At 33.7% G+C, this 24,378-nt stretch overlaps 1 protein-coding gene across 2 annotated transcripts; it reads left to right on the top strand.

The window, feature by feature from the left end:
• The first annotated feature begins 1,561 nt into the window (after positions 1 to 1,561).
• Positions 1,562 to 22,099, top strand: LOC126779220 (low density lipoprotein receptor adapter protein 1-A). Of its 2 annotated transcripts, none has more exons than XM_050503142.1 (6): positions 1,562 to 1,692; positions 10,275 to 10,403; positions 14,417 to 14,519; positions 15,451 to 15,691; positions 17,794 to 17,876; positions 20,525 to 22,099. In XM_050503142.1, exons 2-6 carry the CDS (start codon positions 10,350 to 10,352, stop codon positions 20,617 to 20,619), a joined length of 576 nt encoding a protein of 191 aa, XP_050359099.1. In that variant the 5' UTR covers positions 1,562 to 1,692; positions 10,275 to 10,349; the 3' UTR covers positions 20,620 to 22,099. The 2 variants fall into 2 exon arrangements, with proteins under 2 accessions (XP_050359099.1, XP_050359100.1); XM_050503143.1 differs by lacking the exon at positions 1,562 to 1,692 and adding an exon at positions 4,156 to 4,174.
• Positions 22,100 to 24,378: the final 2,279 nt, after the last annotated feature.

Genomic DNA, 24,378 nt, shown 5'->3' with positions numbered 1-24,378 from the left:
TTTAAATTTTGAATTTATTTATTTAATTAATGCTAATTGCAATTTAAAATCAACATTCCTAAATGTAATTACGCGTAGCGCTACTTGTGTAGTTGTGGTAGAGCTTTGTGCAAGCTCGTCTGGGTATGTACCACCTACTCATCAGATATTCTACCCCAAAACAGCAGTACTTGTTATTGTTGTGTTTCGGTTTGAAGAGTGAGAGAGCCAGTGTAATTACAGGCACAAGGGACATAACATCTTAGTCCCCAAGGTTGGTGGCGCATTGGTGATGTAAGCGATGGTTAACATTTCTTACAATGCCAATGTCTATGGGCGTTGATGACCACTTACAGGTGGCCCATAAGCTCGCCGCCTTCCTATTCTATAAAAAAAAAAAAACATCAGCATTGTAGCTTTTTTTTCGTCAATTAATATAATATGAAGTTTTGTTGTTTAGTTAATAGTTATATAAACTACATCTCCGTCCAAACCGTAGACGAAATATTTAAACAATAATAAATGTGACTCAAGGGAATAGGAAATATAAAAAAAAAAAACTAATCGAGAGCACAGATTGTAAGATGTAAGCCATTTGGCTAAATAAAACCTGTTCATTATTTTCTTAAATTTAAATGTGATTAAAATACGAATGCTGAAAAAATCTCAACAAAAAAGCAGTTTTTTTTTCTATTATAAACTAATTTTTTTAGAAATTTTGAACAAGAAAAGTATACAATATTCTTGTTTTCTTACTACCTAACGCGTATCCATACTGAAAGTAGCTAAAAAAAATATTATAAAAAATTGTATTTAGCATTTTAAAAACAGACTCGGTTCCTAATACCTCATTGGTAGAGCAAACTTCACGTCAGTCACGCATCACTTATTCCTCACAAATACGTCACACCACGCACATTCACAACAGGTGAGCACACACACATGCATGGGCTATACAGGTTGTTTCAAATGTGCATTAAGAGGAAAATCACTATTTTACTTATAAAAGATTCCAAAATGTTTCTTAATTTAATATTAAATTTTTTTATTGTTTCGGTTTTATATATGAAAAAAGTATGCAAAATGTATATATTTGAAATAAACAATTATTCAAATTAACAATAAACTTCATTGAACTTAACAACTTTAATTAAAAATAATATATTTCAGAATATGACATATTTTTAAGAACCTTTAATTAAGTATCAGTAAAACATTCCATTTTTGAGCTAAAGCGTGTCTTCTAGAAGAGAAGAAATTTTATCGAACAAAAATTTTCAAATGCCAAATACACTTTGGCACGTAAAACTAGTACCAAGCACGCTGTATTCCTTATCACTTGGTTACCTTAACATGTACGTAATCTACAACCTTATCTTTACTCATACAATGCACCCTAACACATAAGAAATAAGTGCCATTTTAAGCAGCACATCCGTAATAAAATATTGTAAAGTAATAAACAACGACCATAATAACTTGAACTCCTTCACCCTTCTCTATCAAACAAATTAATACGGAGAGAAGGTTTCAATATTGTTATACACGGATCAATATAATATGGTTAAGTATATTCGTATTTGGAACAGAGTATTCCGAATTGAATTGGCGCGAATAGTGGACGTGTGTTTTATTTATTTTTTTTATATTTAATTTTATTATTTTAGTGCAAAGAGGTTTCATTGTGCAATTTGATTTTTTGGATAATATTTTGTAAGTACTAACTATGATTATTTGTTAACAATCTTAAATTTTATGAATAGCTATCTTTTTGCTCGCGCCCTTGGTGTTTTAACATTTTATTGAAATGTACTTAAATTTGAGGTGACAAAAAACGTTTTCTTTAATATATGTTTAAATTAAAAACGTATCAACATTTAAGTATGATGTATTCCATATTTGAATTGATAAGAAGCGCCATAATAATGACGTAACATGCATAATTGTATGCACAACTGTTTTATTTATGAGTTTTTAATTGGACTGTTATATTTTACTAGTCCATGAATTTTCAACTAACTTTTTTTTCTACTCATATTTCGATTGTTTTTAATTAAGAACACTAAAGTCCGTCGTTAGCACACAAAACAAAAAGTTTGAGAAGCAAAATTGCGATTCAGTAAGAACTCACTTCATTACTCGCTTGTGAAATGTTAACCGACTAATGCTGATATACTATTTTGATGAGTATATTCTTGATATGTTATAATTTTCAATATACAATAATAAATAATAATAATAAAATAGTATATAGAACATTTTAAGGAGCTTCGAGTTAATTTTTTAAATTATATTATATAATAAGCATCCCTTGTAACGTGTATCGTGACTCGAATTAGAACGATATCTTCATCGCAATTACACTGGCTGACTCATGAGTAATGGGTAAACAAACAACATCAACTAATGTTATCACGGTGACATTTATAATTGATCGTATTATAAGTGGAATAAAAACGCAATAGAATTTATAGCTTGGATTTATTCATTTTATCACTCAAATTGATTATTATACATATTATTAGATGTAATACGAATGATTATAAAACATTACTGAAGATTATCCGCAATTTTATTTATTCTACTTTTTTTTTTTTGATCTGGCAACAAGAACATTGACAGATCTTAATGGCGGGAAATTGATTCACTTTTAAGGTTAAATATTATAAAGATATTTTATGATTGTCGATAATATAAGAGATACTTTTATCGATATTTTATTTATAAGATGAGATCAAGTTCTTTCAAATAATCACGGGATGTATTAAAAAAAATATGTAAGTGAAAATTCAGTAGTGGCAAAAGTTTAAACTCATACAGCCTTACTTGTAAACTTCAGCGGATGTTGCTTATTTAATTATTTGTCATAATAAATGTTTATCCACCAATCTGCAATAAAGCAACATGGTGGAATAAAATCCAAAGCTTCTAACAAGCAGACGAGGCTGTTACTCAGCAGTGAAAATTTTCCAAGCTATAAATGACCATTATAATTAAATTATGTATGTGTATTTCTTTGAATATATTATCTACTTGCATCCGCCCGCAGATTTAGTCGAGTATGAAAGGGGTGGGTTACCTCATGTCCATTTCTGCACCTCTGACAACGTCTATATATGCAAAATTTCATGACAATAACTTGAGTAGATAACATCAAAGCGTAACAAACAAATGAACTAACAAACTCACTTTCGCATTTATAATATAAGTTATGTTTATTAACTGTATTATAATAATATAATGATCTTCTCCTTCTTTGAGTGCCACTCCGATTAGCGAAGGTTGGCAGTCAGCTTCGAATACTCCTTGTTCTTCGCGAAGCGAAAAAGTTCGGCAGCACACGCGATTCCCGTCCATTCTCGGATGTTGCACAGCCAAGACTTTTTTCTGCGCCCAACAGCTCTCCTTCCGGCAACTTTTCCCATCATAATGAGTTGCAAAAGTTCGTATCTTTCATGCCTAAGCACGTGTCCGAGATATGCAACTTTTTTCTTTTTGAAAGTCTCCAAAAGTTGCCGTTTTTGGTTGACGCGTCGCATGTAATGATAATTATCCCATGAATGTTAGGTAATATGTATAAAGAAAATATTGTTTTTTTTTTTAATTAATTGGTAAATAAATTTAAACAAAGCTATCTATGATAAGTCCTCTACACATGAGATATTGTTTTATCAGTGAACGCGGCTTATGATAACATATGATAACGATAAGGTGTTTTGTTAACTCAACTATTTTTATGTTAAAGTAACATCTAATATATCTATATGATAGTCATTTGGCGTTATAATCTAATCGTAACAAAACCCTTTATTCATATATATCGGCCCGACCTGGTGCTTGAGCCGAGCCAGACCTTATATATATATATATATATATATATATCTCCAATCCAATCTACTGGTGGTAGAGCTTTGTGCAAGCTCGTCTGGATAGGTACCACCCACTCATCAGATATTCTACCGCAAAACAGCAGTATTTGGTATTGTTGTGTTCCGGTTTGAAGGGTGAGTGAGCCATCGTATCCAGAAGCCCTACCACCAGTATATATATATATATATATATATATATATATATACAGTTCATTATATATATATATATATAATGAACTGTATATAATTATTTACATGTAAAGCCTTACAAATAAAAAAGAGCGTAATTAGTGTTTGACTAAACAGCCACGAAGCAACGTTCATACGTGAGTCCGTTTTATTTTGATATTATTGTTAGGTACATGTGATGAGAAGGGATAAATTGGAAGAAATTGTGGATGGATTGCGTAAGAAAGGATATGTGTTTGAAAGGGGTAAGTGCTGAGATGACGAGTGACAGAAAATAGTGGAAGGAAAATAAAAGCAAAATACATGTTGTGCCGACCCCACGTAGCGAGATAAGGGCAGGAAGAAGTTTGGAGTTATCGCTTAGGATGAATATTAAAAACTTATCTAACAGTAATAATAATGTCCTCCAGACCGACTTCGGCCACGGCGGCCAATCTCAAGAGAGATTAGCCAACTACGCAGTAGATATTATATTGCACAAGTGTGTGCGCAAACACAGGTGCACTCTCTATTCCCTAACTCTCATTATCCAATGGGACCTCAATCCGACACGACCGGAAAGAGTTCAGGCGCAGGGCCAACGGCTTTGCGTGCTTTCCGAGGCACGAGAATGTCCACACTTCCAACTTCCAGACTCCGGGTTGCTACTGAGAATTTTCTGACAGAAAAACCCAATAACTTTTTATTGGCCCGACCTGGGAATTGAACCTAGGACCTCCGCGTCTACGGCCTTACATCAAGCCACTAGACCAACGAGGCAGTCGAGTATCTAACAGTACTCTTAATGTTTGCAATAGATCATATATCACAAATCTTCTTATAATCTGTTCAACGATATAAGTAAAAATGTCTATCATATTTTTCTGCGAAATTTATTTATATAATCATAAATAATGACTGTATAAGCTTGACTATATTGATAACAATGATATCGAGATTGCATGGCATGGCATTGACTCAGTGGTTATCTAAGCTAACCAAACGATAAAGGTTCAAATCTAGACAAAGGAAATGAAATAAAGAATATATATTTATAGTTATCTAGTGTTACAATAAAGTCTGTGTCGGTCAGTGATCGGTCAAACGGCGTAAAAGTCACTTCTAACTTTCAGACTCAGACTTTTGGATATTTGAGTTAGAACAAATAATATTTCTAAGTTAAATTCGTACCTATATACACACCAATAACACGTGTGTATGTTATTGGTGTGTATATAGGCACACACACACACAAAATACGTAAACAATACACGAGTAGACACATCCGAGAAATTTAATCAGTTACTACCATTTATTTCTGTTTTTGTTCTTTATTTAAATATTTCTATTTTCTGTTTTTATTTTATTTTTGATTTATATATTTTGTAATTGTGTTTGGGAATGGTGTGTTCTCCTGTCATCGGTTGTGCATAGCTTTAAGTTAACGTAAAAAATGTTTTGAATGTGTGTTATGTACAAGTTTGTAGATCCAAATAAATAAATACGTCCACTACACAACAATATGCAAATAGACACTCCAAAGTATAAAGGGTTTGTGGGCTAATTAAATGGGTACAGTTTTAATCACATAATTTACATGTTGAAGGAGTTAATTGATGTTTGCACCAGACTTCTTCTCGTATTACTAACGGTTAGCCCTATTAATGTGTTGTATTGTGTGATTGGTAGATACATGCTTAACATCAGGCAAGTCAACGGACAAACGCTGGCCTATTATGTGTAAAAAACATATTGCCTTCGGCTTTCGAATATCGAATCATTAAAGATAGAAAGAGAAGTTTGTGTTTAATTAAACATTTGTGTAGGGCTGTGTGGCTTTACCTACCCAGGTTACAACAGCTGATCAATGATTGTAATATAAAGTAGCGTTGCTTAGTATTGTTCTGTTCCGGTTAGAAGGGTGATTGAGCCAGTGTAACTTCAGGCACAAGGGATGTAACTTAGTCTCCAATGTTGGTGTCACATTGGCGATGTAAGGAATGATTGGTATTTCTCACGGCTCCAATATCTATGAGCGGTGGTGACCACTTAGCATCAGATGGCACATTTGCCTGTTCGCCTATTCCATAAGCGATAAATAGCAAAAAGCCGAGATGGCCCAGTGGTAAGAACGCGTGAATCTTAACCGATGATCGTGGGTTCAAACCCAGGCAAGCACCACTGAATTTTCATGTGCTTAATTTGTGATTATAATTCATCTCGTGCTTTACGGTGAAGGAAAATATCGTGAGGAAACCTGCATGTGTCTAATTTCACTGAAATTCTGCCACATGTGTATTCCACCAACCCGCATTGGAGCAGCGTGGTGGAATAAGCTAAAGCCTTAGCCCAGCAGTGGGACATTAACAGGCTGTTACTGTAAACCCTAAGTGATAAGGGTATGAAAGTTTTTATGAAAATCCTTCAAAATAAAGAAATTACCTATTATATATATGTTGGCAGCGCATTGGCAATATAAGGAATGGGTAATATATCTTACTATGTCAATGTCTATGGGCGGTAGGGGCCACTTAATTAGGTGGACCATTTACCCATACGCCTACCTGTTATATAGATATATATATAAAAGTATCCTAAAGTTTACTTCAAGTTACCCCGCTTTGCCTAAGTTTTTTACATATGCTTTGCATTAAGCACCTGTTGTTAACGGTTCTGCCGTCTGTCTGTTCCACCCCAAAACATATTTGGACAGGTGTGAGTTTAGTATGAAATCTTTGCTAACATTTTCAAGCAATTCGATAGTTGAGTGTGATGATAATATATAATCCATATTAAATAATGGCTACGGCTCCTAATGAATGCTATACGTAACGACAAAATATATATAGTGGACTATTATTTGACCGCGGCTTCACCCGCATGTATGTTGGTGTTTGTGGTTCAAGTTTTACATAAAATTTCATCAAAATCGGTTCAGTGTTCCCGTGAAAGCGTAACGGACAGACAAAGTTACATCCGCATTTATAATATTAGATGTTAACGTATGTGTAAATGATGGTTACTAAATACATTTTATTATATACATACAATTGATTATGTACCTAGCAGTAACAGCCTGTGAATTTCCCACTGCTGGGCTAAGGCCTCCTCTCCCTTTTTGAGGCGAAGGTATGGATCTTATTCTACCACGCTGCTCCAATGCGGTTTGGTGGAATACACATGTGGCAGAATTTCAATGAAATTAGACACATGCGGGTTTCCTTACGATGTTTTCCTTCGCCGTCAAATACGAGATGAATTATAATCACAAATTAAGCACATGAAAATTCAGTGGTGCTTGCCCGAATTTGAATCCACGATCATCGGTGAAGAATCACGCGTTCTTACCACTGGGCCATCTCGGTTAGATACCTAACTCACATAATCTGCCACAAAGCAACAATGTTCAGTATTGTTGTGTTCCGATTTGAAGAGTGAATATGCCAGTGTAATTACAGGCATAAGATACATAACAGCTTAGTTCCCAAGGTTGGTGGCGCATTAGCGATGTAAGATATGGTTAATATTTCTTACAGCGCCAATGTGTATCCTACCATCCTACCATCACGTGGCTAACTTTTACCCGTCCACTTAAGTAGTCTATAAAAAATTGATGATCCATAACGTAATACCAGTCATGCTTGCGTGCACTGTCGGTAAAAAAAGTAATCAACCTACCCTCTCACTGCGAAATCATTGAACTGAATATAAGGGTGAAACCTTAAATGTCAACCGTGAAATATAATCATACTTATGTATTATTAGTGTATTACTAATGCAGCTTCGTAGGTCTAGTGACTAGATATAAGGCTACAGACCCCAAAAAACTTGTTCCAAGCCGCAAGTCGGAAATTCTCAGTTCGAAGTCTGGAAGTTATTGCAGTTCCGTGCCTCGGAAAGCACGTTGGAAAGCCTTCCCATCGTATTATGTATGTGACGGAATAGAGAGTGACGTATATATAGACACACACTCGAGCACTTAGAAATGCATCATTTGATTTCCAATACGTTTCAGTCAATTATTAAAATCAAATTACTTACGTCCGTTTATAATTAAAACTAACTTCTAACCTACATTTAAAATATTACAAGTATGTAAATCAATTAATTATTTTTTAATTCAATTATAGATCAATTTTCTTTCCGGATTTACATAGCGAAACGAATAACATTAAATTTAATTAACACATATAAAATATTTTGTCTGTCTGTAATAAATAAAACTATCGGATTTTCAAATGGCTTTCACCAATGGACAGAGCGATTATTAATTAAAGTGTAATGAAAACTGACAGACATATGACGATAAATATTGAAGATATTAGAAAAAAATAATGCCAACTGTAGACTATGGCGTCAATGTTCCATACATGTGCCTTGATGTATTTCGATGATGATTGCGCGAATTTGTACGTAGAAGTAAAACTCTTTTGACGTAACGAACTTATATGTATTTTAATATTACAGTTAAATCTTGAATCGCGAACAATATAGAAAATAAATATGGAATAATAAAAATTTTTAAAAATGTCTGCATTGACAGCGGACGGCGATGCAGAAGTGTCAATTTTTTTTTTCTTAAACTCAATGGCGTGATCTCCGTGACATTAAATACTCCTTTGTTAATAATAGACTTTTCTTTCGATTCTTAGCTATAAGCTTTACTGGCGTGCGTCGCGTAAACTTTTAGTTATATATACGATATAAAAATCTTATGTAGACCATTATTCCGCCAGTGTGAAGCCGGGTAGCTAGTCTCATAATAATCACAATTACAATAACATATAAAACCCTACTTGAGTAGAGATTTGGATTTCATTTGATTGGTGACGTTACACTATAAAAAAAGAGTTCAATTCGCAATACGCCTTCTTAGTTTAGTACTTTAAGATTGTGAATATTAATACGAAACTCTCTACAAAATAAACTGCACGATTATTTGTTCCTTATCACCTTATCACACACAGTATATAACAATGTATATACTTTATAAATTGTTGACAATTTATATTAATATTATAAACGCGAAAATGCTGTCTGTTATGCTTTCATGGCTTTTACTTAACCGATTTTGATGTAATTTGATATGAAGCAAGCTTGAACCTCAAGAAGGGTTATAGGCTACATTTTAATACATAACTCCTGTCCCTCTCCCCTAAAACGCAGGCAAAGCCGCAGGCGAAAACTATATTACGATTGATCTTACCATTGGTGGTAAAACTCTTGGGTGTTACCTGTATTAAGTATTCTACTAACTGACTCATTGTCTATCTTATAAGTCAGCTGACATCGAGGCTGTAGGTTCAAACCCAGATTGGGCTCATAAATAGATAATGGGTTTTGCTAACGAGAAAAACCCTAAAGCTGTTAGTATTGAATTATTTCCAGTTGTAGGATTATGTAAGGCACGGACAGTGCACCTGTATTTTTGCACACACTTATGCACTATTATATGACTACACTATGACGAGTCGGTTGGCGTGGTTGGTAGATACTTGCCTTTTCACTCAGGACAGACATTTGTGTGCATGAACATGTCTGTTTGTCCTGAGTCTGGGTGTAATTTTCTATATAAGTATGTATTTACAAAAGAAAAGTAGTATGTGTAGTATATCATTTATCTGGTTTCCATAGCACATGCTTTGTACAAGCTTCATTTGGGATCAGATGGCCGTGTGTGAAAAATGTCCCAGGATATTATTATTATGTCTTGCGCAGTTGGCTTATCTACCTTGAGGGTGAACGCCGCAGTCGAAATAGGTCAGGAGGATATCGCGTATTCTATTGTCAATAAATACCTTGATAATATAATTACCCAAGGGACATAATACTTTAGATCCAATACTTGGAAGTACATTCACGCTGTGAGACTTGTTATTTTGCAGTCTATGCCTATGGCAAGGACAAACAGATGATCTCATGCTCGTCTGTTTTTTTTAATATTTCAATTTACTATCTTTACGTATGTAATACGTCTGTACGCGTGTATGTCACTAAACTCATCTAAACGGGTGGACCGATTTTGATGTTCTTTTTTCGTCTGTACTTCCTGAATGGCTTAGATTGGACATGCGCTGTGAACAGGTTTCAGGAAAGTTCTTTAACAAAGAAAAATCTTATTTAACTGTAAGAGGTCAAGACGAACTGCTCAGCGTATCAACTTTTATCAATTAATTTCTAGTGTGCCTTATTGTGATGTATCAATTTCTAATATAGTATATAATATTATAATAAATAATGTATATTTCCTTGTTACAGGTAATTAAGTTCTTAGTGACAAGAGAAAATATTTTAACAGTCTATGTGAATATTATGTGAAGTTCTAAAAACAAAATGGCGGAAAACGAAGGTCCAGTATTGGTCAACGATCTCCCGATGACATTCCAGGTAATTAAAAGTGAAGGAAAGCCTTTAAATGTCCCACCGTTGGGCGATGATAACCTGTCTTTTGAGGAGAAAGCATAGAAGGTATTCTACTCCGGTGAACAAACATAATACATTAATTTTTTTTCCAATAACCAAATTTAACATTGTTTACTCCGAAGTAATATCGGGGATAAAACGGTAAATTAAACTAATGAAAAGCTGTTCACATATCAAATATGCATTTGATCATTTAAAGATAATCACTTCCTACACTATATATATTCAGTAGCGAATCTAGATAGCGCGATTCAGGAAAGTGACAGATTCAATCAACGCCATCTATCGCTACCGAGTAGTAATATACGGTACTTTACACATACGTTAAGATTGTTAAACAATATTTTATTTTGTTGTATTGCATTCATTACTAACGATAACGTTTTTTTATTGTTTGTTTCCTGACATTAAGTACTTAGATAACTCGTTGAAACGTTAACGGAATTGAAATAACATGAAATGTTTTCTAGAACGTTAAGAAAATCTTTCTAATCTTAAAATAGCTTGATAATAATTTTTTTTATATAAAATAGATAGGCGGACGAGTAAGCCACTTAATGGTTAATGGTCACCACCGCACATACACATTGGCGCTGTAAGAAATATTAAAGTAACAGCCTGTGAATATCCCACTGCTGGGCTAAGGCCTCCTCTCCCTTTTTGAGGAGAAGGTTTGGAGCTTATTCCACCACGCTGCACCAATGCGGATTGCTGGAATATACATGTGGCAGAATTTTAGTGAAATTAGGCACATGTAGGTTTCCTCACGATGTTTTCCTTCACCGTTTAGCACGAGATGAATTATAATCATAAATTAGGCACATGAAAATTCGATGGTGTTTGCCCGGGTTTGAACCCACGATAATCGGTTAAGATTCACGCGTTCTTACCACTGGGCCATCTCAGCTCACAGGAAATATTAACCATTCCTTAAATTGCCAATACGCCACCAACCTTGGGAACCAAGATATTGTCTCTTGTGCCTGTTTTTACACTAACTTACACACCCTTCAAATCGGAACACAACAATACAAATATTTCAATACGGCACAAAGTCTACCAAGTATAACAATATATTTGAAGCGTTATAAGTTTATCTGTAATTCTCGTGACTATAAAATATTTGTAACATAAATTTATATCGCATAGCATATTTGTCCCACTCAATTAGTAACGGAATATTAAATTATTAATTGCCTGACACGCATTTGTTTTTCTAACAATAACGGCCGAACACCTAAACTAAGGCACATACAGTGGTTCCTTTTATCGTAAATGGTTTTTTTTTTCGCTGGTGTATGAATTTGTACGAATAAATTCACAAACTCAGTGTTCTAAATCCAGTAATAAATATCGATCCGACAAATACAGCGGTCCGGTTTATCGGATACGTTTTTTATCAGCTTTGACTTATTTAGTAACAGCGAAATCACAAACTCGACAGTATTTCGTATTCGTTAAAATGGGGCATAAAGCAAAATTGCTAATCTTTTATTTGATTCTGTATGTTCATAGAAGACGAATTTAAAGATATCTTCAAGTAAGGATAACTTTTTCCACTGTTATCCGATTTAAATGAAACAAATGTTGCTCCAAGCCGAGATTAATGTACTTGCTAAAACCGCAAGATAAACGTTGAGCATTATTTGGAGATTAGCGTGTACATACAGACAGACGGACAAAAAATTCACATTTTCGTGTTACGGTATTCTTTCTTTATCGCCCACACTCGATTTTTGATAAATTTATTTCACATACATACACACTTACAGCTCCCCCCCATGTAAGGTAACGTGATGCTAATAAGTATAAAACCTTCCTCAATAAATGGACTATCTAACGTAAAAAGTTTTTTTTCAAATCGGACTTGTAGTTTCTGAGATTAACGCGGTCATACAGACAAATTCAGCTTTATATATTAGTATAGATAACTTTGTAATTTACGATTTGTATGGATTATGAAATGTATATATGTAAATAACGAGTGATATATTTTGTAATGTTGTCTGCGCATGCGTAGCGGAACTTACGAAAGAAGCATAGCTATTTGGTAATAGAAAATCATATCATATCAAAACTTGAATATATATTTACATAAATTATATGTAATCTGTCACAGATAAAGCGTCCATAGACAGTTGTGTGTGAACAAAAACTATATATAAACAAAATATAACAGCCCATGAATGTCCCATGGATGGGCAAGGCCTCCTCACCTTATTAGAAGCTTATACTCCCATTGGATTGGGATACACTTGTGGCAGAACTTCAGTGAAATCAAGGCAGGTTTCCTTACGAAGTTAAAGTAGTATTACTTACCTGAATTTGATAAAAAATAACAACATTTCTTAATAAATAAACAATTGATTTTCACTAGTTTTCGCCCGCGTATCATGGGGGTCAAGTGTTAGGTATATAAACAATTGCCTATGTACTTCATCAAAATTGAATCAGTGTTTTAGCGCGAAAGCATAAAAGACAGACTGAGTTACTTTCGCATGTATATTATTAGTTATCACCCTCTTCACCGGATTCAACTTAATTAACATTGTTTTAATTAAAATATACGTTAAAAGCAATACCCTAGTTCTGTGATGTCGGTTAAATAATAGAAGTTAACAAGCGGATCGTAATTACAAATGCGAGGTCAAATCATTTGACTTTGTGCTTAATGCGATTCATTAAAACGCTTACTCGAATACAAAAAACTATACAGAGGTTTTGTGTTTTATTTCGTTTTTAAATATTGACTAAATTCCAATGGCCGATTCAAATGAATGTTTCGTAGAAGGATTGTAACCGTAAGTTCTCGAGTTCGAATCCAGCTAAATGAGTTTTTCGCGTACCTTATTAGTGTTATCTAGTGTTCGCTTAGACGTCGAAATAAGACCAATAATCATTATTGAAAAATATTCGATATTTTTTTTATTTGCCAATTTTTTTTATTGATACTAAATCTCCTTAATGGTTACAAAACAACATGAGAAAAAAAAGACAATCAGTTGCCAAATGAAGTTGAAAGAGGTGTTTCTTTATCTATTTATAAATGATGACTGTCTTAGTTATGTTCTTTTTATGAAATAAGGAGGGTGGACGGGCAAACGGGGCACCTGACGGTAGTCACTGCAGCGCATACACATTGCCATCGACCTTGGGAACGAAGATGTTATGTGCCTTGTGCCTGTAGTTACACTGGTTCAATCACCATTCAAACCGGAACACAACAATAATTACAATAAATATTGTTGTTTAGCAGTGGAATATCGGATGAGTGGGCAGTAGATTATTTTAAGACATTGTTAAGTTTTTATTTGTAACGTAAATTCATGCTTTTTTTTTTCAGAATAAAATTATGATATTATCTCGTTGTTATATAAATAAAATATGTACATTCTCTATTTAAACTTGACGCCGTAGTATATATGTATTGTTTGGTAACAAACTTTCACTTCATATATTCATAATACGAACGTAACAATGAGGACCATACTAATTGGTTCCGTGACGTCACTTCCGTTTATACAATTACAGTCATGGTGGAATGATCCAGATTATATTCATATGGTGTTTTATAATAAATAAATGTATATCCGAATAAAGAATAAAAATCAAAATATAATCCCAACTTTCTTAAATAATTGTCTGATTAACTAATCTTAATAAATAGTTAACGCTGATTGGTTGCTGATTACGTCATCGGATGCATTCGACCAATTACAGGTCAGATTTTATTTAAAACTCTCAATACGCTTTACAAATTATGGTCATGAAAACTCAGTACTACTCGTTTGGGTTAGAACTGGATATCTTCGGTTATTATAATATATCATAGGCATCTAGGCCTTAAACGTACTACTTGACATGTCTCTATGTAATTATATTATGTAATCGAAAACATTGCCGAAATATGTATCGACTTTGTGGTGCCATTTATATATTTTTTTATATTTTAATGTATTTAAATAATACATTTTCAGGTCAAATATTTAGGTCAGAGTGATGCAAGAGGTTTATGGGGTATCAAGCACACGAGGAAACCCGTGGACTTGATGGTAGCAGCAGCCAAAGCCTTACCGCCAGGTATGTTTTTTTTACAATATAAAACAAAAATAAAAACAGGCAGCCATAGGGACTGTCGATAGAAGGTAAAAACTTGAAACTGTTAAATATATTTGTCCAATGTCCACATCTATTGGCACTCCAAGTAATAATTCTATCCATTGTTATGATATAGCTTTTTATTCAAGAAAATACGCCGTATGGCGCTAACTCGGTACAAAATATTAATACAGCTTAATTTAAATAAACACTAGTTAAATAAACTTATATTACTAGTTAAATAAACTTATATTACTTATATACTGTTAGTATTTATATAAAATTCAACATAAGCATGTCGGTAACGCGAAGCCACAAGTCTATCCTCTACGATAAACCATTTTTTTTAACGCTGGAGGAACGCCTTACGCATTTCTCCCACGGGTACAGTGGGCGGGTATGTGCGGCTCGCCGGTGTCCAAGACGCCGAGTGGGCTCGAACATCGGAATACCCACTAAAAAGCCAGCGGTACCCTTTCCGTCTTAACGAGGAGCGCCACGGGACCTCTTTCGCATGCTACCGTGAAGCATCCTCTACGATAAACCAGCGCAACGTGCCTAGTAAAGTTTTCTCTTCGGAAATAGTTTTTGGTTATGAATATAGTCCAGTTGTGCGACTCTATAAGAGTTCACTTCATCCCGTGAAATAATGACAACCTACTTATGTTGATATACTATTTTGATGCGTGTAGTCTTGATATTTTATGCTTATTATGGTCAATGTCGCATGTCACTTTCTGACGTTTGAACGTTTCCTGCTGTGAGCGAGTTTGTTCTTATAGAATAATCCTACTGTTTATATTAGGAGCAAAGGAAGAAAGAGATAAGAAAGTATTATAAGTGTAATGACACAGCTGTTATTAATATGTTATAAATCAATTAAAATTTAAAATAAGAATGTAATTTTTTACAGGACAAGTGTTACCATTAGTGAAATTGACGATCACAGTGGACGGAGTACACTTGGAAACAATAAAACAGGATATCAAGAATGAATTCGAACATATGGCGGTGTTCTTCAATATCGAGTCCATTTCGTACGGCGTCCAGGACCTGGTTTACACGAGGGTGTTCTCCATGATCATTGTGAAGGACAACGCTGATGTCAAGGGGTTGAATCCGTTTGAATGTCACGCATTTGTCTGTGAATCCAGGTAAGAACTTGGCTTTGTGCACATCTGGGTATCATCATATTAATACCGAACTGTAATACTTAATATAGTTGTGTTACGGTTTGAAGAGAAAAGAGCCCGTGTAGCTTTGGACAAATTTAACATCTTAGTTCCTGAGGTTGGTGGCGCATTGGCGATGTAAGGAATGGTTATTATTACAGTGCCAATATTAAAGTAAGATAGTGACCACTTACCATCACGGGGCCCATTTGCCATTCCCTTAGTAAAACGACTGCCTCGTCGGTCTAGTGGCTTGATGTAAGGCCGCAGACCCGGAGGTCATGGGTTCGATTCTCAGGTCGGGCCAATAAAAAGTAATTGGATTTTTCTATCAAAAAATTCTCAGTAGCAGCCCGGAGTCTGGAATTGAGTTCACTCCCGTGCCTCGAAAAGCACGTAAAGCCATTGGTCCTGCGCCTGAACTCTTTCCGGTCGTGTCGGATTGCCGTCCCATCGGATTATGAGGGTATAGAAAGTGCACCTGTGTTTGCTCACACACTCCTGCACTATAATATCTTCTGCGCAGTTGGCTAATCTTACTTGAGATTGACCGCCGTGGCCGAAATCGGTCTGGAGGAGTTACATATTCCATTCAATTTGCTAATAACTCAGCTATATTATGTACTACAAACAGTTAAAATTAATATACCTTTATTTTAATACACTATTGCAATTAACTGGTTATATTTCCCTTTAATTTTTCTTCCAAAGTGCCATAAACAAACATTCAAAACGATTTTTTTGCGCGAATATTGACAGATATTCAAAATCTCGACCAATGATATCGCGTCATTTCAATGTTAAAGTCGTCTGTATGTCTTTGATTGGTCGTTTAATAAGAATAGTACAAAATACCGATTTAAAATGATTTAAATTAAACTGAAAAGTCGAGATGGCCCAGTGGTAAGATCGCATGAATCTTAACCGATGAACGTGGGTTCAAGCCCGGGCAAGCACCTCTGAATTTTCCTGTGCTTAATTTCTGTTTATAATTCATCTCGTGCTTTACGGTGAAGATAAACATCGTGAGGAAACCTGCATGTGTGTAATTTCACTGAAATTCTGCCACATGTGTATTCCAACCCGCATTGGAGCAGCGTGGTAGAATAAGCTCCAAACCTTCTCCTCAAAAAGAGGAGAGGAGGCCTTTAGCCCAGCAGTGGGACATTCATAGACTGTAACGGTACGGTAAATAAATCTCTAAGATTTGAGTTTCTGTCGGCAAAGAATTATAAAAAATCTTTCGCATCAAATATATATTTCGAAATATACTATCACTTGACCCAAATCTGCGCGATTTTCCCACGGATTGTTATCTTGTTATTTTGATATGATGAAATGAGTTATATATATTTTTTTGGTAAATTAAAATGCTTTGTTATTTAACCTAGTTCATTTTGATTCGGATTTATAATATATTTTCGTTGAAACGAATAGTCATTATAGACCGAGCGGTGATCGTAAATCTACATATTTGTCGTGTTATTCTGTAAGAACTCACTTCATTACTCACCTGTAATATGTTTTACTGGTGGTAGGGCTTTGTGCAAGCTCGTCTGGGTGGGTACCACTCACTCATCAGATATTCTACCGCAAAACAGCAGTACTTACTATTGTTGGTTTCCGGTTTGAAGGGTGAGTGGCTGTCACTGGCTCACAGTGTAATTACAGGCACAAGGGACATAACATCTTAGTTCCCAAGGTTGGTGGCGCATTGGTGATGTAATAAATGTTAACTTATTACAATTTACATTTCTTACAAATGACCTTACTGATAAAAGCTTAAAACCTAAAGTTAAATTCATTAATTGGAAAACCATATAATAATTAACTCTCTATAATAATTAGGTAGTAAATAATGCTAAAACAAAACTTCAGTTTCAATTTTCCAAAGTCTCACAATGCTTACCTTATGTTTCTTTAATATATCTTTTTTAAATATCAAATGACATTGGATGTAACTCTCATCAAACATAGTATTTTAATTACGCAAACGAATATTGAATTTAAATATTGTTAATAAGTCTTTAGCAATAAGCTTGTAATGCATTTTAATAGTAAAGAAAAATCGTGTTACTTTACAGAAATTCCGCTAGACGTCTGACATATTCATTGGCAGCAGCTTTCCAAGATTATTCTAGAAGAGTGAAAGAGATGCAAACAGCAGGTAAATATAGTAGTATATATAAATTTGTCCGAGTTAAATATTTAATTTTTTTTTCATTTATGACATTAATTGTTTAATATAATATATTCGCGTATTTGAACATTTTTTTAATAATAATAATTACAACAAGAAGAATATATTTCAAGAAGGTTTTATTTAAAAATAAATTCTCATCATTGTTTTTTTTTTAAATATAAAACGTCCTTGGTAACATTGTAATTATATTGTTTGTACTTCACAATATCTTTAAATTTAAATCAAAATTTATCCTAAAACAAAATATCATATAAAATAACATCTACGAATGTACTATTAAAATAAAATTAATACTATTAACATAAAAGACAAAACCAAAAGGAAACTTGGCTTTTATTATCTTAAAGAATTGTACCAGGAACTAACCAAGAAGGTAACGATTCTCCATTAGATGATCTGCGAGGATGATTAAGTAGCCGTTCGTGAGGAGTTGTATTGATTGGTATACACAGAAGTGAACGAATTGCATGTAATGACATTGGCAAACCTTGCTCCCAGTTTTCAATTGGCATTTCTCTTGCGCGAAGAGCAAGTTGTAAAGTTTTCCACAAAGTAGCATTGAGACGCTCGATTTGACCATTTCCACGTGGATTATAAGGTGTTCTGCTACAAGCGATTCCCAAGGAACTTAAAAATCTCTAAACATCTTATAATAGTTGAAATTGTCATTTCCTTACAGGCATATGCGAAAGGAAATCTACTGTATTAATTAATTATTGTTAATAAGTACTAATTTGAAGTATTCGACGGTATACGTCCTTTGAAGTCAATGTTTAATCGCTCAAACGGTGCTTTTGTTTTTAGTTGACCTTTAGATTGCACAAACCGAGGTTTGACTTCGGCACATATTGGGCAAGACAGTGTAACAGACTTTATATCATTTACCGAATACGGTAAATTTTTCATACGAACCCAATGCATTTAAGATAGAGGGGATGAATGGCGTATAATTTATCTCCGGGTCTGTAGTTAGAGCATTTGCAGTTTGTTGTTTATTGCTTCGACAGACCTTAGCAGAATGACCTTGTTTAGAACACATTTGACATGTCACTTTAAAGGCAGGTCATTTTATTCTTTGGTGTATATTTCCACCACAAAATAAGCAGCGTCTTCGCTGTAAAGTGGATACAACCACATTTGGATTCAAATCAGTCACATTATTTAAGGAAGCATTTAGTTGTAATGAATTTGTATTCCCAGGTATTATTTCTGAGCTTCGTTTTGCAGTTTCCAGTGATATAGCTTGATTTAAAGCCTCATTCAAAGTAATTGTATTGTTCTCCAAAAGACGTTTTCGAATTTTCTGAGATGTAATGCCAGCAACAAATGCTCCTCTTATTGTCTGCTGTTCATGTTCTTCGGCGGTAACATTTCGAAAGATACAGTCATAAGCCAAAAGTTTCAATACTCTTGAATATTCAGAAATAGATTCTTCCGGACGCTGTTTTCTAGAAATTAGTACGTGTCGTGCTAGAATTTCATTTTTAGATTCTATGTATATATTATCAAGTATTTTTATTGCATCTTCGTAAAATTTACAATCTCAAATATATGAAAAAATAGTTGGAGCTAAATGATTTACCAATAGCATCAACTTCATAAAATCAGGAGTATTAATAGTAATTTCTTTGGATAAAAAATTAGTAAGCGTATACCACCAATGCGTCCATTTTAAATCAGAATTTTTAGAACTCGGTTCTACATCAAATCTGTCAGGTCGAAGATTGCGAGACATCGTGGCTTAAGAAAAAGAATGTGTAGTATCGACAAAATTTAAGTTAATAAAATTGATACAATAATATAAGACAAAACCAAAACAAAACTTGGCTTTTATTAATTTAAGAATTTTACATAATAAGCTGACAATACGTAACATTTGACAGGATAAAAGAATAGTATAATTTCTTCATAAATTATACTTCAAAAATATTACCATATATTTCGAATATAAATAATAATCATTTCACATCATATGTACCATCTCTGTGTAGTGATATTAAGCCTCATTTAGTCTTTATTCTTTTTAATGTCATTTATTTACTTATTATGTGTAATAAAACCTTCAAGTCAAGGTTTTGTCTTATTACACTCTGTTTTCACGTATATTTTCAGTCAACAGACGAAACTGTCTATACATTAAGTGTCTTGTGTCTGTAATTTCACTGGTGTAGCGCTTGCCTCAATAAACCTGGACAAAAATTCTACCACAATTAATTTAATATATTATATAATAAACTATAATCAACATATTCACAAAATAGCACAAACAATAAGAAATTTATTAAATTTAACGTAAAAATGTCTTAATAATCGAAATAATTATAAATAAAGAGAATAAACTCAAGATAATGCTTATTTCGAAATGATCCTTCTATCCATAAAACACTAACTAACTCATAAACGCTGTTTATCGGGTGTTTCATTAAACACTGGTTTCTCTCTTTCCGTCATCATTGATATAACATTCGAAAGAAGAAGACAACTGCAGGCGATTAGTTGATAAATAGGTAAAACTGTAATAGTATTACAATTTACTCATGTCAAACTTTTCCATAGCATTAATAAATCATTTAATATAATAAGATACATATTTGTTTTTTCTTTATTTACAGAAATAGACGAAAGACCTCCAAGCTTAAAGAAACGTTTTGCAATTGACCTAAGAACACCGGAAGAAATAGAAGCCGATCTAGAAACAGAAGCGTAAACAAAACAAGAGAACACAAAACAAAAAATATTGTGATCGTGGTAACTTAGACGTATTATTTAATTTTAATTTATTTAATAATTGAAGATTAATTTATTGTATTTATAAATACAGATAAAAACAAACAGTGTGTGGATAGAAAATGAATATTATTGTACAAAATTAGTTATTAAAGATTTACATCATGCTTGTAGTGATAATCAAATAATTAACAACAAATTATAGTTTATAATCACTTAATCAATAATTTATTTAAATATTGTAAAAAGGACATCATAGATTATATAGATTTTCTATTCAATTAAATTTCTACTGACATCTCGTGCCAGCTTAGAATTGCCTTCAGTATCAGTATCAGTAACAGCCTGTTAATGTCCCACTGCTGGGCTAAGTCCTCCTCTCCCTTTTTGGGGAGAAGGTTTTTTTTTTTTTTATAGAATAGGAAGGTGGACGAGCATATGGACCACCTGATGGTAAGTGGTCACCAAACGCTCTTAGACATTGGCATTGTAAGAAATGTCAACCATCGCTTATAGCCAATGCGCCACCAACCTTGGGAACTAAGATTTTATGTCCCTTGTGCCTGTAATTACACTGGCTCACTCACCCTTCAAACCGGAACACAACAATATCAAGTATTGCTGTTTTGCGGTAGAATATCTGATGAGTGGGTGGTACCTACCCAGACGAGCTTGCACAAAGCCCTACCACCAGTAAAAGCTTGGAGCTTATTCCACCACGCTGCTCTAATGCGGTTTGGTGGAATACACATGTGGCAGAATTTCGATGAAATTAGACACATGCAGGTTTCCTCACGATGTTTTCCTTCACCGAAAAGCACGAGATGAGTTATAAACAGAAATTAAGCACATGAAAATTCAGAGGTGCTTGCCCGTGTTTGAACCCACATTCGTCGGGTAAGATTCACGCGTTCTTACCACTGGGCCATCTCGACTTAGAATTAGAATTGCCTTACATAAGTTTAATTTCATTTATCACTCAAAAGCTTAAGGTAATATTTTAATATGTAGATAAGAAATTAGAGAACTATATTTTAGATAACTTTTGATGACTTCATTACAAAACAAGTGTATATAACGGCGATTATGTACAAATGCATTATTGATAAATCGTACATGTGGTATGGATTTTTACAATCGGTGCTTGGACTATAAACTTAATAATCTGAATTATCTTTGCTTATTAACACAATTGTCGTATTATTTATTTTCAATACAAACGCATACCCATAGAGTTCAAATAGTCAAGAATAGCGTTTTAGTAATATAGCTATACAGCGTCTATCGAATGCCGTTACTCTAGCTTTGTCTATGGAAACAAGATGGCGTAACCATAAAGACACAGATAGAGCAGTTCGTCCATTTTCATATATAAGACATATAAATTGTCACCGCTATCCTAGAAAACCAAAGGCTTAAAATGAAACCATCTAAGAGAAGTAAATATTTATAATGCCTTATTTACTATTGTTTATTATTTTTATAAGACTCCCCGTTTAATACGTATGTCAATGGTTAATTGTAAGAATCGATAGTTTATAATAAATAGCCAGATTGTGAATTGTCGAACAATTATGAACTCTCCTTGTTGTTTTTTATATAGCGTGTTTATAATTTGAATTAAATTATACAGTACAGTAACAGCATGTGAATGTCCCACTGCTGGGCTAAGGCCTCCTCTCCCTTATTTGAGAAGGTATGAAACCATTCCACCACGCTGCTCCAATGCGGGTTGGTGGAATACACATGTGGCAGAATTTCAGTGAAATTAGACACATGCAGGTTTCCTCACGATGTTTTCCTTCACCTTCAAGCACGCGATGAATTATAATTACAAATTAAGCACATGAAAATTCAGTGGTACTTGCCCGGGTTTGAACCCACGATCATCGGCTAAGATTCACGCGTTCTTACCACTGGGCCATCTCGGCTATTTTATATAATTAAATTAAAAGCACACTAATCTAAGTCGAGCTGTGAGTATTTAATTATATAAAGTAGCCGAGATGGCCCAGTGGTAAGAACGCGTGAATCTTAATCGGTGATCGTGGGTTTAAACCCGGGCAAGCACCACTGAATTTTCATGTGCTTAATTTGTAATTATAGTTCATTGCGTGATTGGCGGTGAAGGAAAACATCGTGAGGAAACCTGCATGAGTCTAATTTCACTGAAATTCTGCCACATGTGTATTCTACCAACCCGCATTGGAGCAGCGTGGTGGAATAAGCTCCATACCTTCTCCTCAAATAAGGGAGAGGAGGCCTTAGCCCAGCAGTAGGACATTCAAATGCTGTTACTGTACTGTATAATTTAATTCAAATTATAAACACCTTTCCTGTCCCTTTTAAGGACATATATATAACCAGTGCTGCTTTAATTTAAAGAATTAATAGACACATAAGTATTATTCTCCAAAAAATATATATTCCTCTCTTTCTATCTATCTTTCTTTCTCTTTCTTTTACTGTAAATTGAATGCTCCATTCGCAATTTTTCGAGAGCTTACAATCTATCTTTTTTTATAAAACGAATGATCTTTACAATTTCACCGTAAAATATAATCCAAAGATCATGTTGTTTGTATAAATAATGTCGTATTGAATACCAGAATCCTTCTTTGTATTAACCATGATTAACCGTTTAGTTACACACTGATTTCTCTCTTTCTTTCATTATTGATTTGACATTAGAAAGAAGAAGACAGAGCATGGCTTAACTGACCACACGCTAACCAGCTTTTATAATTAAGGCCGTTAGTTTTTAACTTTATTTGCGTCTATATCAAATACATATGTATGAACGTATGTATATGTGTGTATTTATTGAGTTACTTTTTTATATAATATCAAAGTCCCATTGCAAACCAGGGAACTAGTAGATAAGTTTTGCTTTAGATATACGAAATTATATACAATACAAAAATCGATTTTATACACAAATGATTTCGTTCAAACATAATTTTAAAGTGTTTTACACAGAAAATCCTGTAAAATATTATGTATATATTTATAATACTGCATTTTTAAGTATATAATCTGAGTAGTAGTGTTTTTAAGAATAATAAAGAATATTTTATTTATATATTTTTTTAAATTATTTTTATATCTAAAAGGTTGTTGATCTGACAAAAGGGCGACACAGTAAGTCAAGAAGACATTGGTGCTGCAAGATAGTTTTCTTGCATACTAAGTATTACTGTTCGTTAAAGGTGTAAAAGTAACGAAAAAAAAGCTTACCCTTTTTAACGAGTACTTCGTTACTATAGTATCGTTACGTTACTCGTTATTTCTCGTGAAAAATTCGGATTTACTATTTTGAAAATTTAACCTGTGAGCTTATGTTATATCAGAGTAACATCGCAATCCATTGTGCATCAATTATAATGAAAAAGCAACAAATAGGTGTCGAAAATTATTTATTGATAGTAATATTTAAATAGCATTCTCACGATAAATGAACATAAAAATTGATTTGCTTAGAATGAAAATGAAATAGAACATGTTTTAAGCAAAATTTGAACAACAACAAAAATCTTTTGCTCTTAAAATAAAATAAAAACATATTTTAAACAAAACTAAAACAAAACCAAACACCAAACACAACAAAGAAAACCTTTTTCTTTAGAATAAAATTGAACCTACTCTAGGTTATTAAATAAAAACATTTTATGGCAGGAATTTCTGGTTCATATTCAAAAATAAAATCTTTTTTATTCGCTTTGATTGAATAGAGCTGCGC

Source organism: Nymphalis io, chromosome 28 (assembly GCF_905147045.1).
Source record: "Nymphalis io chromosome 28, ilAglIoxx1.1, whole genome shotgun sequence".
NCBI classification, from domain to species: Eukaryota; Metazoa; Arthropoda; class Insecta; order Lepidoptera; family Nymphalidae; genus Nymphalis; species Nymphalis io.
Note: the sequence above shows the minus strand (reverse complement) of the source record. Positions and strands in the feature narration are given on the sequence as shown.

What these genes read in the sequence shown, in the direction of transcription:
- LOC126779220 (XM_050503142.1), top strand. Translation starts at nt 10,350, where the DNA reads ATGGCGGAAAACGAAGGTCCAGTATTGGTCAACGATCTCCCGATGACA. An exon ending in ATCTCCCGATGACATTCCAG is followed by an intron (nt 10,404 to 14,416) that starts GTAATTAAAAGT and finishes ATACATTTTCAG; the next exon opens with GTCAAATATTTAGGTCAGAG. An exon ending in AGCCAAAGCCTTACCGCCAG is followed by an intron (nt 14,520 to 15,450) that starts GTATGTTTTTTT and finishes AATTTTTTACAG; the next exon opens with GACAAGTGTTACCATTAGTG.